The 15,641-nt window shown below is 30.3% G+C and overlaps 4 protein-coding genes across 4 annotated transcripts; 2 read left to right on the top strand and 2 right to left on the bottom strand.

Moving 5' to 3' along the window:
- The first annotated feature begins 2,486 nt into the window (after positions 1-2,486).
- LOC122395013 (U3 small nucleolar RNA-associated protein 6 homolog) lies at positions 2,487-5,042 on the top strand. The gene is made up of 9 exons (XM_043392283.1): positions 2,487-2,687; positions 2,763-2,889; positions 2,977-3,117; positions 3,200-3,390; positions 3,467-3,691; positions 3,757-4,099; positions 4,189-4,359; positions 4,459-4,633; positions 4,702-5,042. Exons 1-9 carry the CDS (start codon positions 2,596-2,598, stop codon positions 5,040-5,042), a joined length of 1,806 nt encoding a protein of 601 aa, XP_043248218.1. The 5' UTR covers positions 2,487-2,595.
- Positions 5,043-5,130: 88 nt separating this feature from the next.
- LOC122395014 (tektin-2) lies at positions 5,131-7,423 on the bottom strand. The gene is made up of 7 exons (XM_043392284.1): positions 7,308-7,423; positions 6,959-7,121; positions 6,640-6,900; positions 6,411-6,581; positions 6,125-6,347; positions 5,575-5,798; positions 5,131-5,332 (listed from the first exon to the last, which is right to left on the bottom strand). The coding sequence occupies exons 1-7, from the start codon at positions 7,354-7,356 to the stop codon at positions 5,131-5,133; spliced, it is 1,293 nt and encodes a 430-aa protein (XP_043248219.1). The 5' UTR covers positions 7,357-7,423.
- Positions 7,424-9,134: 1,711 nt separating this feature from the next.
- On the top strand, positions 9,135-12,490 carry LOC122395079 (chromo domain-containing protein cec-4-like). The gene is made up of 4 exons (XM_043392392.1): positions 9,135-9,676; positions 10,227-10,500; positions 10,584-10,917; positions 10,998-12,490. The coding sequence occupies exons 1-4, from the start codon at positions 9,305-9,307 to the stop codon at positions 11,023-11,025; spliced, it is 1,008 nt and encodes a 335-aa protein (XP_043248327.1). The 5' UTR covers positions 9,135-9,304; the 3' UTR covers positions 11,026-12,490.
- A 1,472-nt stretch (positions 12,491-13,962) lies between these two features.
- On the bottom strand, positions 13,963-15,003 carry LOC122395145 (60S ribosomal protein L38). The gene is made up of 5 exons (XM_043392515.1): positions 14,942-15,003; positions 14,750-14,788; positions 14,406-14,466; positions 14,198-14,320; positions 13,963-14,033 (listed from the first exon to the last, which is right to left on the bottom strand). The coding sequence occupies exons 2-5, from the start codon at positions 14,750-14,752 to the stop codon at positions 13,993-13,995; spliced, it is 228 nt and encodes a 75-aa protein (XP_043248450.1). The 5' UTR covers positions 14,753-14,788; positions 14,942-15,003; the 3' UTR covers positions 13,963-13,992.
- Between the last annotated feature and the right edge of the window lie 638 nt (positions 15,004-15,641).

The following is a 15,641-nucleotide window of genomic DNA, read 5'->3' as shown; positions in this document are numbered from 1 at the left end:
ATTGTGCCAACCTGGACCATACTAAATCTTATTTAATATGCATAGAGTCACTCAGCTTATTACAGAGATAATAACAATCTCTTTGACCCCTGAAACCAAATATTTTCAATCACAAAAGTAGTATAAAAACATATTACTCATGAATTTAATTTATTTATAAAATATGCTATCGACATTTCAACGCATGTTTTTATTTAATACAGTTAGAAACATGTAAAATATTCCTTATATTTATATTAATAAAAAATTAAAATCATAGTACATATTTTTCATACTTTTTATTTATACTTGCTTCTACCTTTCTCATTAATACCTTAATTTTTTTAATTCTAAAGTTAAAAATATTATTCAAATCTAATTAAGTTGTTCAACCATTTCTCTATACATTATTTAATGTAATTAATAAGTTATAAACGATTAGACTGGAAGCGATATTTATTTTAATATTGCGCCAAAATGTGCAAAGAAACAGTATCGCCATCTAATATCAGGAATTCGAACTGCTAAAATGCATATATATATACGAGCTCACGTACATGAATGACCTATAGTTGTGTTAAAATGTGCAAAGAAACAGTATCGCCATCTAATATCAGGGTTTCGAACTCAAAAAATCGTCCCAGGATCACAGAATGTTAGTGGAGGTATCCGGAGTACAGTTACCCCCACTCCTCCTACTCCTGACACTCAGTAGGTACCTTGATTATTCATTAATAACTCCTTTCCTGGGATTAAAATATGAACTTTTAGAATTTAAGAATATAGTATGGACCCTTGGCAACATTCAAGGATAGTTTTTAGAATCATTCCCCCCGTAATTAACAAGTTATTAATGAATATCGGAAGTCGGGACATTTGCGACTGCGTCACCGTCTGCTTTAATCGATGAATTATCAACTTTTCAACAATAACACGCATATTTTGCCTATTAGAGAAGCAAATAGACATCCCTGGCAACATTCAAGGACCGATTTTACAACGCTCCATGCTCTAATTAATTAGTTATTAGCGATAGATCCCTAAGGTGTCTCGTTAAAAGGTTAGACGCATTGTGCCGACCTCCGATATTCGTTAATAACTATTTAATAAGGCATGAGATGGTTCCAACAGGTATCCTTGAATGTTGCCAAGGGTCTATACTATATTTTTAATCTATAAAAGTTCATAATTTGTTCCCAGGAAAGGCGTAATTAGTAAATTAACGAGCAGTGATTCATTAAAACTACATATTGATTTCTACTGTGGCGCCACTAGTGGCGACAATGGCGTACTATGTGTTTCCCGGCTTGTAATTAACTACTGCTCGTTAATTTACTAATTACGCCTTTCATGGGAATAAATTATGAACTTTTAGCGTTTAAGAATATAGTATAGACCCTTGGCAATATTCAAGGATACTTTTTAAAACCATCTGATGCCTTATTAAATAGTTATTAACGAATATCGGAAGTCGGCACACCGTTTCTAACCTTTTAACGCGACACCTTAGGCATCTATCGCTAATAACTAATTAATTAGAGCATGGAGCGTTGAAAAATCGATCCTTGAATGTTGCCAGGGATGTTTACTTTGTTCCCTAATAGCGAAAATATGTGTGTTATTGTCGAAAAGATGATAATTCATCGATTAAAGCAGACGGTGATACAGCCGTAAATGTTCCGATTTCCGATATTCGTTAATAACTTGTTAATTAGGAGCGAAATGGATCTAAAAACTATCCTTGAATGTTGCCAAGGGTCCATACTATATTCTTCAATTCTAAAAGTTCATATTTTAATCCCAGGAAAGGAGTTATTAATGAATAATCAAGGTACCTACTGAGTGTCAGGAGTAGGAGGAGTGGGGGTAGCTGTACTCCGGATACCTCCACTAACATTCTGTGATCCTGGGACGATTTTTTGAGTTCGAAACCCTGATATTAGATGGCGATACTGTTTCTTTGCAGATTTTAACACAACTATAGGTCATTCATGTACGTGAGCTCGTATATATATATGCATTTTAGCAGTTCGAATTCCTGATATTAGATGGCGATACTGTTTCTTTGCACATTTTGGCGCAATATTAAAATAAATATCGCTTCCAGTCTAATCGTTTATAACTTATTAATTACATTAAATAATGTATAGGGAAATGTTTGAACAACTTAATTAGATTTGAATAATATTTTTAACTTTAGAATTTAACAAATTAAGGAATTAATGGGAAAGGTAGAGGCAAATATAAATAAAAAGTATGGAAAATATATACTATGATTTTAATTTTTATTAATAATGTACCTACGCTCATTTGTCTTCTCTCCTTTCTTCTCCCTCGAGGCGGTCCGAAGTGCATTCGTGCTCACTTCCGGCAGCTTCGGAGAATCGAGAAAGAGGGCGAGTATCAGTTTGTCTTTCTCAACATTCCAAAACGATATGTACTTACGAGCTTCCGTATGTACTTACCTACTTCCGCATGATCTGACATAGTGTGCGAAAGTAGAGGAGGAGTTTCCGGTGCACCCAGTCGTTTGTAACTTGTGAACTCATTGAGTTTTGTGGGTGTCGAAAAGTTTTGTTCATTAAATTTTGTACTAGGTAATTTAAAACAGTAACAATGGCAGAATTCGTGGAAAAACGATGCGAGGACATGATCCCCGAATTAGAACAAATGGAGAGAATTAAATTGTTCGATAAAATTGAAATTCGGTATGCAAAAGTTTTAGGTTAGTTATATTGTTTACTCAAAAGTATTAATTGTACATCTTCGTATATTTTACATAGGGGAATTGCAAAGAAATTAAAAGAAAATGAATATAAAATTCAACGGCATACGAAAACTAAAGAAGACTATTTACGATATATACAGTACTTAATGGACCTTCTGAAATTAATTAAGCAACGTAGAGACGTATGTTATTACAATTTTGTTATTCTATTCTTGTACATTGATGAATAAGTATTATATAAGTATAGATACATTAATAATTTCTTTCAGAAATTTGGTATTAATCAAAAGAAATCAAATATTGATAATATTATTACAAATAAAATGAATCATTTGTATAAAGAGGCAATATTTAAATTCCAAGATGACATTCGTTTCTGGATCGCATATATGAAGTTTTGTAAACACGTTGTAAGTACTTACTTAAATTGTATTATCTCTTAAAACCTGTTCGCTTAGTAATTTGTAAATGTTAATATACATAATGCGACAGCAATTTCAAAATAGTGTTAGTCGCATGTTGGGTAGGATGTTACAAGTACATCAAGATAAACCTAAATGTTGGCATATCGCGGCTCGTTGGGAGCTCGAAGAAAATAAAAATAAGCAAACTGCTCGTCAGTTTTTGCTTCGAGGTTTACATATACATCCAACTTCTCAATTATTATTTATCGATGCTTTCAAGTAAGCAAAATTGTAAATACTTTTTCAGTTTCTTGATATTTTCGTTTTCTTAGATATAACTTGATACACGATTTAGATTAGAATTAGAAGAGGCATCATTAGATGAACAAAAACGTGAAAATAATGGTGACTCTGTAACACCAATGATAACGGAAGATGATATGAGCATTGGATCGAAGAGGGCTTACATTATATATCAACAAGCGTCAAAATGTATCAAAGATATTAAATTTATAATAGAATTACTCGATGCTACAAAGGAACATACCAATACAGAAAAACTACAACATAAAATAGTTAGGTGGGTAGGGTAGAAACAAATCTTGATCTTTCAATTGTGAATTTAGAAGATAATATTTATTACAGCGATATGATACAAGAATATGCTCATGAACCTCTAATGTGGGACACAATGGCAAGACGAGAGCTAGAAGGACTTACTCAACCTTCTCTTGACGATGCAACAATGGAGATTGACAATTTAAAACAGACCTCGTTAAGAGACTGTATAACGTCTTGTAATAAAGTGTATCAAACGGCCCTTAAAAAAATTAAGACCGAAGAAATGTGGTCACTGTATATAGAGTGTTTAATAGAAATTAATCAGAAAGGAGGGCCTCTACCAAATTTTAAAAGGAAGTTATTAAAAACTGCATTTACGCAAGCACACCAAGCAAAAAAATTGAAGGAAAAGTCTTATTTGTATTGGGTTGGTAACACTTCTAACCACTGACTATTGTATTATGTATTAGTGTAAATAAAGTAGAAATACAAAGGCATTTAATAATTGTGTCATAGGTTAACATGTTAAATGTTGAGAAAAGGGATGAAACTACTGAAAAGAAATTAAAAGATATTCTGTGCATAGCAACGGAAGCTGTACCAACTAGTGTAAGCCTTTGGCATGCCCGATTAAGATACTTATTAGTTTCAGGGCAAGAAGATGAAGCTGAATCTATTTTTTCAAAGGTACTGGAATATTGATAGGCTTGTGTAGTGTGGCTGGTATATGGAATCATGTTGATCCACTGTACACATATGTACTACAACATATAACATACTTTTTAGATAACACAAATTCTCGGAGAAAAGTCATTACCTCTATGGAGAATGAGGATATTGCATGCACAAGCAAAAAGTCCTGAAAAAACACAAGAAATATTTCAAGAAGTAATACAAGGATATCCTAATATTGCTCAAGAAATAAAACCTACTTATATTGAATGGCTGGTTCTAACAAAGAGTGTGTAACTATGAGTTATGAACCTACGTTTTATGATACTTATATATTATATTATATGTTAATTTTAGGCATTCAAGCAGCACGCAAAATTTATGATGATCTCTGTTTGCAACCACCATTCTCTATTGAATTGCATAAGAAAATGACAGAACTAGAACTTATGCAACCAGAAATATCTTTGAAACGTACAAGAAGATGCCATGAAATGTCAACACTACAATTCGGCAGAAGTAATACAAGTGTCTGGATAGATTACGTCTCCTTTGAAATGAAACATGGTGATCCGAAAAAAGTTGGAGAATTACATAGGAGAGCAGTGAAAACTCTAGAACCAGAATTAACAGATTCTTTTATTTCAGAATACAGTTTAATTAAAGCAAATCCAGATTCTTTAAATACAGATATATAAGTATTTTCAAACAGAGCAAAGCATGTAAGATGAAGATACGGTTACATGAAATAATAAACTCACATTTTATATATTTAAGTGCCATTTTTCATGATTCGATTGGTATTTCTTTTTCCATACGTGTAAGAACAATGTTACGATCTGTTTCATTGGGCAATCGCGTTCTATCTCCAATTTTCAATGTTGCTCTCATATCTAAACACATCACGTCTGTGGCTAAAGAATGTTGTTTATCGTCCAAGTTTCTCTCGATTTGCAAAAGTAAACTTTCCAAATTATTATAAGCTTCTCTAGAAATTTATACGAATATAAAATAGAATAATAAAATGTAACAAATATTATAACACCAATGATGCTACATGTCCATTCTGTAAATCAGAGTTGGGCAAAGTCTTTGATTAAATAAAAATGTTAAGCAACAGATAAAGACAAACTATCTTGTATTCCATTCTTTATTTAAATAATTTTTGTATTAGACGATGCCCATCTCTATTATAAATTGTACATATCATTAAATAATCTGTGTACATACTTTGAATTTTCGATAACTTTCTTTAAATCTTTTTCAGTATGTTGCAACTGTAAAACTTCATCTTTCAAACCTAAGTCAGCTTCATCACGACAAAGTTCAAAACCGGGGCGATAAGTGCGATTTTCTAATCTGGTTTCTGCACACTTTATCGCATCAGTTTTATGTAATAATGCATCTTCTAATCGTACTATTTCTTTCTGCATGATTTCCATTTCTTTTTGAATCTGTAAATTACAATTAAATGCATTTGCATGTTAAGCATTTATTACCTCATTTATGTATTCATATTAAGGTTGAGATCTGATTTGTTGGGTAATGAAATAAGTTATCTTCAGAGACGTGTGTCTTGAAAACATTATTACTTAAAATTCAAATTTTTCCCGATCGAAAACAAATTCGAATCTTATACCAAAATTTACTATAACTGTACTCTTCAAAAGGTTATAACTATTTTACATCTTGGAATATCCCCACAAAATTTTACTTAAAAAGAAGTCATATTTTATCCAAACAAATCGGAATCTTGCCTTAATGTAGAAGTTAACAGTACTTTCAGCTTTTGCCATTGTAATTCGTTACGAGCTTTTTGTGTCTGATAGATTCTTTTTCGTAAACTAAAATCTGTTACATCTTGTTGAGCCTTAATATCATTTCTGGCGCGTTCTCGCATTACATTCATAGATTCGCGAAAACTGTATATATCGCTTAATTCATTATCTGCTAAGCTCTTTGAATTCTGGCAGTGCTCCAACCAAGCTTCATAAGATATCGCTCTACAATAGTAAAATCCATACATTTTATTATTTAAAAATTTTTACATAAATATTTGTTCTTACTCTTTTGGAGTTCTTAACGCGTTTGGTTTGTAGCTAATATTTGCACACGTTCGATCCAAATTAAGATTATCTTTATCTATTTTAATGGTTTCATCTTTATCTTCTATATCGAGTTCCACTTTAAACTTAACTGTTTCCAAACAATTTAATTTTTCCCATGCAGCTTGAATCCTGTACAAAATAATATACACAAAAATGTTTTCGCTCTTATTTGCATTAACGTTAATACCTATCGGTCAATGATTGTTTAACATTTTCAAGGACGCAGAGTTCTCTTTTCAGTTCTGTATCTGCTTCGTCGTATGTAAGTTCTGTTCCTCTACGACAGTCTCTCATGGATATACACTCTGCTGTTATTTGTAAAGGATTATTTAGAGTTTCCAATTCTTTGTCTGCATCGGTTTTCTCATCTCGTAGAAGTTGAATTTCTGATACTAATTTCCTTAACAAATTCTGAAGTAATTCTCTCCAACGTGATAATTCTGTTATCCTACAAACATGGCGTAGACGTAGATTCTTTTTTAAATATATTTTAGGATATTCTATACCTGTCTGCAAGACGAACATTGTTCATGTATGTATCCCATACAGTTTTTACCATTGTCTCTGATTGAACAATTCTTCCTGAATTTCTTAATTCGAATGCTTCTGCACTTCTGGTATCTGCACCTTGCTGAAGTTCCCATTGTCTGGCATACCAATCTGGTAATCCTAGCACATAAAACATTATATCACATGTATATAAATGAAATTATTATAATTTGATTAAAAAATATACCACATATAATTTTTTCGATTCTATTTGTTAAAAAATTTTTGAAACACATTGCTATATTACTAACCAAAAAAAGTAAATATCAATATGTGTTGTAAGAAGAAATTGAAGATTTCATTTACCTATATGTGGTACAGGTTTCTCATACGTGGTTACAGATTTGTTAGCCATAATTTGAACAAATTTAATCAAAATACCGACACAACGAAAAATCTAAATTAAAGAAGTACTATTCTACTATTCTTAAAATAGCGCCCGTTACAGAATTATTATTAGTTGCTAAAGCAACCACATTATATACACGATCAAATATTGATTTAATAAGACTATCATAGACAGTTATTTTATATGTACAAAAGTATATAAATACTTTTTATTTATGGTATATTAATAACAAGTTGACAACAAGTAACATTTCGGTGTCGTTAAACGAAGAAAAAATTCCTTTACGAAATTTTATTCTGCAAACGATAGATTATTTCTGTATGTTAATACGTAATTACGATATGGTAATACGTGAGAAATCATCGAAAAAACAGATTTTTATTTGGAAGGGTTCGGCTACATATCGAACGACTCTCTGAGACAATATTTCTCTTCAAGTTACAGGTCAAATTATTTAATTTTTTCATATTAAATTTATTTCAACGATACGATGTATTAGAATAATATATACATATATGCTACGCAATCCATTTTACTGGTATGCATAACATAAACGTAAAATTGCATATTTGTACGTCCTATTAGCTCGGATGTATTGTATACATATATGTATACGATGTAAAAAGTGTTTTAACGTTGCTTTAGAAGTTGAATGTCTCGGAAATTATTAGTTCCAGAATAAATGTACTGTAATACACACATTTATTTTCAAAAATGAATATTTCATTCAAAGAAAACAAAGTTATGCTAATCTCTTCTCTAAATACGTTCATCACGAACGTATACGTTTTTTATATCACGACTTGAAAAAACATTATCGATGTGAGACAAAATCATGTTGAAACTTAAACATATTGATGTTTTATTATCTTTCTGTTCCTTTAAGATAATTAATTTGATTGTTTAAAAAAATATTCTGCATTTTTAAAATATATAATGATGGACGTTTGATGAAAGGAACATAAAAAGAGGGTTACAATGAAATTGAATAGTTTTCTATAGTACTAAGATTGTAAAATATTTGTAGAACTGCATATTATAGTAGTTCAAAATGACTGCATTGATCATGAATCTTCATTGAAATGCAGAATTTCAGTACAAAATATGCCAATGCTGGAAGTTTTAGGTAACCTTAAAAAAGACATACAAATATTTCTGTGACGTCATACAAATATACTAAAGTATCGATATTCATCGTATTTGTTATATGTATAACAAAATTTAATCTAATTAAAGTATCCTGGATATTGGGAATTACATTTTTATGAAGCAAATGTAAGGGAATAGTCTAGAGAATATATGTAGGTAGATGTGGTCTAAAATAATCAGTATAATTTTTTTTTTCTTTCTTTATATTCTTTACTTTGACTCTAACTATTAAAACGTACTTAAAAATTATGTCGTTAACAGATTGAATAAAACATATGCATACCATCCAACTTCATTATGTTAAACAATCGTAAAAGTAAAGGGTTTGTTGCTAGAAAGGACAAAGTAGAATGCATACCTACTCTTTGTCCTACATGGAGGAACAAACCGGAAATATAATGGCGTTACCTTCCATTGTTAACGTACTATAATTATTTATCGGTACTTAAAAGTGTGTTATTATAAAAATTACAGCATATTTTAACCGTAAAAAATTATCGATGTTTTAAACTCATTTAACATTAATTAATATTGTTTTAAACTGATCGGTACAAGGAATGCACAGATGTTATTCTCACATGGCGCGCTGGGTTGGAACCTTCTGTATCGATACGTCTGCGCAGTTAAAATTTACCCATCATCGCGCCAAGCTGTATTTCCGGTTGTTTGTAGAGACGCGGGATAGAAGCCAGCTACAAGTTTGGATAGATAACAGGGGTAAAGTAGGTAGATGTGTAAAGACGCGCCATTTCCAATTTTGTAACGGAATCCATAAAGGAAGAATTTTAGAGACGGTCAGAGTATTATGCGAAGATTGAGTATGAAGAGCAAGCGTAGGAAGTCTGAAACGATGAGTGATAATAGTTCAGAGGAAAATGGCGTCTCGCGTACAACTACAGCCGATGAGAACGACGAAATGAAGAAAGGAAAGGAGGGCGAGATCGCGGATACACCACGCAAAACTGCTGCAAAAAAGCGGCAATCCCGTAGTCGACATAGTCTAAAAGCAGCAAACGAGGATACCGCTATGAAACCCGACGAGGATACTGAACCCATGGACTCCGAAGAAGAAAATAAGAATGCCGGGAAGGGTGGTACGGGCAAAAGATTTAAAAAAGAAGATCAAAAAGCATCTACTTCGATAAAACAGCAAGGAAACGAAGAAAAGGAATATGAGGTATGTTGGACGTAATACACGTTAACATGAATTTCACGAAAGACAAGTTTGTTTACACGATATCAAGAACCGATTCATGGATGGCTTGGGATGCTTTATGCAACCACAGGAAACCAGTATGTCCCTTACTGCATAGAGCGTCGGGTAAATTGTGTCGTTTGAATAGTAAATTATGAAAAGTTATTTTATTTACAAATTCGAATCATTTGTAATGAAACAAAATACTATCTTACTTATATTACCATGAAAATAGAAATTAATTTTACTTGAAATAAACATGCTACTTAAAGTAGATTATTTGAAATGCTATTTTAAAAAGTAAATGTTTCAAAAAATGAAAATTAAATAACATTTTAAACATAAAAGCAATTTTATTTAAATATTGAAAAACAATTAAGTGAAAATGTTATATTTTTAAACTTCTATATAATTCGAATGATGGTATCATCTTTGAATTTTTATTTCCATAGCGGCGCAAATAAAAATATTTGACTTTCACATTTATCTAATTCTGTCCAGCAAGTAAGAAAGATCTATTTTTATTAACCAGGTAGAAAAAATTGTTGGTCAACGTACTATCAAAGGCAGGCGTCAGTTTTTGGTTCGCTGGAAAGGTTATAGCGAAGATTCTGACACATGGGAGCAGGAAAAAGATTTGAATTGTCCACAATTAATTGAAGAGTTCTTGATCGAAGATTCAGAAAATGATGAAGAGAAATCTAAAAAGAATGACAATGCTCTAAAGTCTATAAAAAATAAAATTCCGAAAATGGACAAAAAGCCTAAAAGACCTAAAAGCAGTCCAAAAAAACAAATTGAAAATGGTATTTTAATATATTACTATAAATATTATGTTCTATTTATTACGATAAAATTGTAATCTTAAATGTTACTTTGTTGATTTCAGACAAGGAAATAATAGCATCGGAGGAAGCAAGAAATGAAAAAGACGATCAGAAAGAATTTGAGGTAGAAAAGATAATAGAAGTACATTTTAAGAAAAACAAAACAAGAGAATTCTTAATTCGTTGGAAAGGATTTACTTCAGCTGACGATACATGGGAACCTGAAGAAAACTTAAATTGTTCGGAACTCATTGAGAAATTTATGCAAAAAGTTGAAAAAGCAAAAACTTCTGATGTACGTGAGCTTAGAGCAAATCGCCCTCACACAAAAAGATACACGCTTACTACGCATGATGCAGGAAGACGACTATCTCGTAGAAATATGGATAAACAAAGGTAATTTTTTTTGTTTGTAAATTTTCATGATTTCCTTCTTTATTAGGATTAATTTATGTTCATTTTTTTTTTTTTTATAGAGCTACGTATCATGAATGTGACGAATAAATGGTTGCAAGTCATCAAAACCCTAAAATCCATATATATGTATATAACATTATTTGTAATGTTATAAAAAAGAAAACATCTTCAAAAATTTATATCTAAGTGACATTCTCTGTAATGCAATCTTAAACTAAGGAAAGCAATTACAGAGTAGTCTATGTGTCTTACATTCATATATTTCTTTATTTGTAATACTTTTATAAAAATATCTATTTTAAAGTATAGAATTTATTTCTCTTTGTCCAGTTTGTAATAATTTTCAAAATACATTATGAATTCTTAACTTTACAACTTAATGTTGTATTTTAATATATCTTCTATATACGTTTTTTTAAATTTGTCTTTTTTCCCCCCCCTTCAGTTAAGTACATCAGTAACTAAGAAACTATTCAAGCATCATCATAAAATTTATACTAAAACATGAAGAATTACAAAACCTGATACTAAGTAACACTTTTTAACTAAATACGTTTACATGCATTAGAAATTAATCAGATTTTAACACGTTTACTGTTATATGGAGCATATATACCCTGTATCGTATTTCATTCCATACAAGTTATGTTTCATTGAACTTTCATTATATATTAAGACAATATCTCCAAAAAATGTTTTATTATTCTCATTAAAACTTCCAGAATATAATTGAAAAAAATCCATGGATTTATTTGCCCTATTTTTCTGGATATGAAAGTCTAATACAGAGTGTAATTGATTCATATTGCAAAATATTAAATTGCACAAAGAAAAGTCTGAACAGTGAACGTGATAAAACAGATACTTTACTTGTATACAGTATGTTACTTCGATTTATTTGAACAAAATTTGTTTAATTATTACCTAATAATTAGGCTAAGAAATATAATGTGAGTAATTTGTAATTTGTGAAAAACCCATAAAAGATTTACCTTTGTTGCAACACTTATGTTGCAAACCGAACATATGTAATACTAGAATAATTATAAACAAATTATATAGTGATTGTAAGTTCAATGTTCTTACGAGTCGTAATTGGTCATGTAAAAATATTTAGTATTAATTTTATTAAGTTCAATATACTATAATAAAAATGTTTTAGATAGTAAGTTTAATACGTTCACGCCAGCCTTTTATTTCGTATATTTTCCACCTGTCGGCGTAGCACAAGTGATTTAATGATAAATGTTAATATCATTATATACAAATTTATGAGCGTTCTTGTGCTGTTAATTTTATTTGTTGAATATGTGCGAATACTGAATAAATTGCAGCTTAACTCATTGATGAGTTAAGTCGGCGTGACGTGCTAACTATTTTGATAAACCAGTTTTATGAGGTAATGACAGTGTAATTGAAAAAAATAAGAAATAATGTTCAAATGTAAGGTAAGATCGTGTAAATGGAACATCTAAATATCCCAATTACTTATTGATACGTGAAAAGACTATTTAGAAAAAACTGTTTAAAGTGACAGTGTTGGGAACAAATTTCTCCAAGTAATTTTTTTAATTCTTTTCTCACTATTCTGTGTATAAAAATAATAGTGAAATATGTTCAAAAGATGTATGCTTTGCAAGATATTTCAAAATTTGTCAGTACTTGGAAGACTGACGCCTTTTGAGACAATGAATGTTTATGACCGAATTGAATATCACATATTTATGTATTTACGAAACTATTTCATTTATGTCAAATAAGTAAAAAAGAAAACTCAAATTTGGCTGAATTTACCTATGACAAAGCTTGATTGTAATCCTATACATTCATTTTTATGTACTCTATGAATTGTATTCCTCTTAACTGACTTTTAAATACACGAGTAACACACAGTAAAATCAATCGGAACACTAGTTTAGTAGAAGACTTAATCGGTGTTGTACAGTACAATAAACATTTGTAGACTGATTTAATGTGCTCGCAGAACAAGAACTGACAAAAACCTTTTTTCGGAAGAACGAGAGACGAAATACATATGTATACGAAAGGTGAGATTACTAAGGGAAGAAATTTTGCATATTTTACAGTATTTGTAGAAAGAGGGTATCATTATTGATACATAAACACGATATGGCATAATTGGCATTAGTAATTTATTTTCACTTCATAAAAGATCTTCAGAGAACATGAATTCTTGAGGTATGCGTCTATGATCATTTCTTCTAAATGTTGCTATGACAAATGCAATTACAAGCGTTCCAATACGGCGAGGATATCCAAACAAAACTCCGGAGCTCAAACTCTCGACATTTTTTCTCATTCTGTCCAGTTAACGGCTGGTTGAAATCAAGGTAAACATCTCTCGTAAAAATGGCCGCGCCATTTTTTTGTTTTATGAGCAAAAATGTTCACATAATATGCTAGAGTTACTCTACTCGTAAATATTCTACACCCATATAAATGTTCGATTATTTTTATTTGTACACGAAATATCAGGAAGAATTGATGTATCCAAAAAAAAATATGCGTATGGTTGCATTTAACAAATTGACTAACGATTTGAGAGTTAGCTCGTGGCTGAGAATTAGGTATTCCCATTTAAATGGTTTAGAATTTAGATATTTGTGTTACTGTATAATAAATAGGTCTTCTTATAATATCAAAACTTTCGAAAAGTATAAATGCTAAGTCGTAATTCCAAAGTAATTCCAAGAGAAAACTATAATAAAGATTTAAATTCTAGACAAAGTTTCTGTATTTTTGAATGCTATACTATATGTATTAAATAATTAATGCATACTTCATTATTAGAAAGAAGAAATATTTACTAATGCATGTTCAAGAGAAGGAAACAATTCTTAAATCAACCATATGCTCTAACCAAAATTTTGGAGCAAAAAAATGATTGTGCATTAGAAATGAACGCATATCTCGCACAATATTCCCTTTAGAGCATATTTAAAGTTTTTTTTAGCTATAGTTTTATGTTATGATATAGTAAATAAATAAACATATATATATATATATCATTAAAAAATTATTTTATTTCATTAACTACATACGTTCGCTCCTCTTTACTTCTTTTACTTGAAGACCTGAAATTGTATTAGTATTTTTATTAAACAAGGAATTAAGGTGTTCATATTAAATATAATTTATAAAACAGAAATAAACAGAGTAATTAATATAATTAAATTGTAGTTCTTAGTATGAATAAAATTTTATTCGCTTAATATAATTAATGGAAATGCATAAATACCTGGGGGTAAAGATTGTTTCAATTTTTCTGCCTTTTCTATGTCGGTAATTACAAGAGTATACAAAAATCTTGAACACCTAACTTTGAACTTAACATTCTCAGCATTCTGCTTGATTTTTACGGCTAAATAATCGCAATGAAAAAATATAATAATTAATGAACAGATATTAGAAATTATTAGAGTAATGCTTGTAATGTGAATACTGACATTTGGCATCTTTTCTCCTGGCTTTCAAGAGGAAGTCCTTAATTTCTTTAATTTCTCGTGGCTAAAAAGTAATATCGTAGATCAGTAAAATAATTACAGGGGTATAAAATATATATATATACATATACAATGCAAATATAAATGTATCAATACTCATGAACGTTTAGTTATTGTTACTTATGTTTGTCAGTACGTTAAGGTTATATCGCCTAGTTTTAATATATTTTAATTTATTAAAAATAAATTAAAACTAATAAAACTTATGAGTAATAAAATAAATCGAAGTATGTTTCAAGAGATAAACTATTATACATTAATGTTATTAGTAATTATTTAATATTCACCATTCTGTATCGAAGTATGGAGGTTACAACTAGAATCACCTAGAACATGCGAGAAAAATGATTGATGTATGAATTTGATTCCAGAAATTTTCTAGATAAAAGATGCAATATATTCTTTTTCGAAACGTACTAATAACGTAGAACAGAGAAAGGAAAGGATTCCTTACTATAATATGGATTTCGGAAAATTACCTAGAAAAGTTGTATATATCTCTCCACTTTAGTACCGGAAAAGAATGCAAGCAATACGAAGGCTGGATCAAATCAGCAACGAAATTTGAGTAAATAAATAATGTTGTACAATTAAAAATGAGAATCGAATAGATGTTATTTAATAAGAATAATCGACTAATTTTAATTTTTGAAATCAATTTTCAAGATATAGTGTAATAAAATTATGTCGTTCATTTTTATAAACTATGCGTACTTTTAAATAAATTTACTAAAGACATAATTATATTATTAATACCATACTGAATAGCAGCGAATAATTTTGACAGCTTTTTAGAGTAAAAGTTTCTTTTTTTAATTCAATTTTACTTAAAATAATGTTAATATTGCAAGCCTTAAAATAACATATATGTAATTGTACAAAAAGCGTAAAGATATCAATCGCACGTTTGAAAACAAATTTAGTTATATTCTAGTAAGTAATTGCAATACTGTATATGTAATCTAACTATATATGTACATAAGTACATACGTACGATTAACATATATGTATAAATCAGATATGCCAGACGAAGCCCTGGGTGTAACAGGGACAATTCACAGAGATATCAGACGGAACACCGGGTGCACCGGGGCATCTCATTCCACTTTCTCACTTATGCCAGATCACGCATACGTGAGCTCGGACGAGTTTCGAAAAGTCGACAAAGGCAAACTGACA

This window comes from Colletes gigas, unplaced genomic scaffold, assembly GCF_013123115.1.
Source record: "Colletes gigas isolate AHSC1104 unplaced genomic scaffold, ASM1312311v1 Colletes_gigas_Sc00005, whole genome shotgun sequence".
Taxonomy (NCBI): Eukaryota; Metazoa; Arthropoda; class Insecta; order Hymenoptera; family Colletidae; genus Colletes; species Colletes gigas.
Note: the sequence above shows the minus strand (reverse complement) of the source record. Positions and strands in the feature narration are given on the sequence as shown.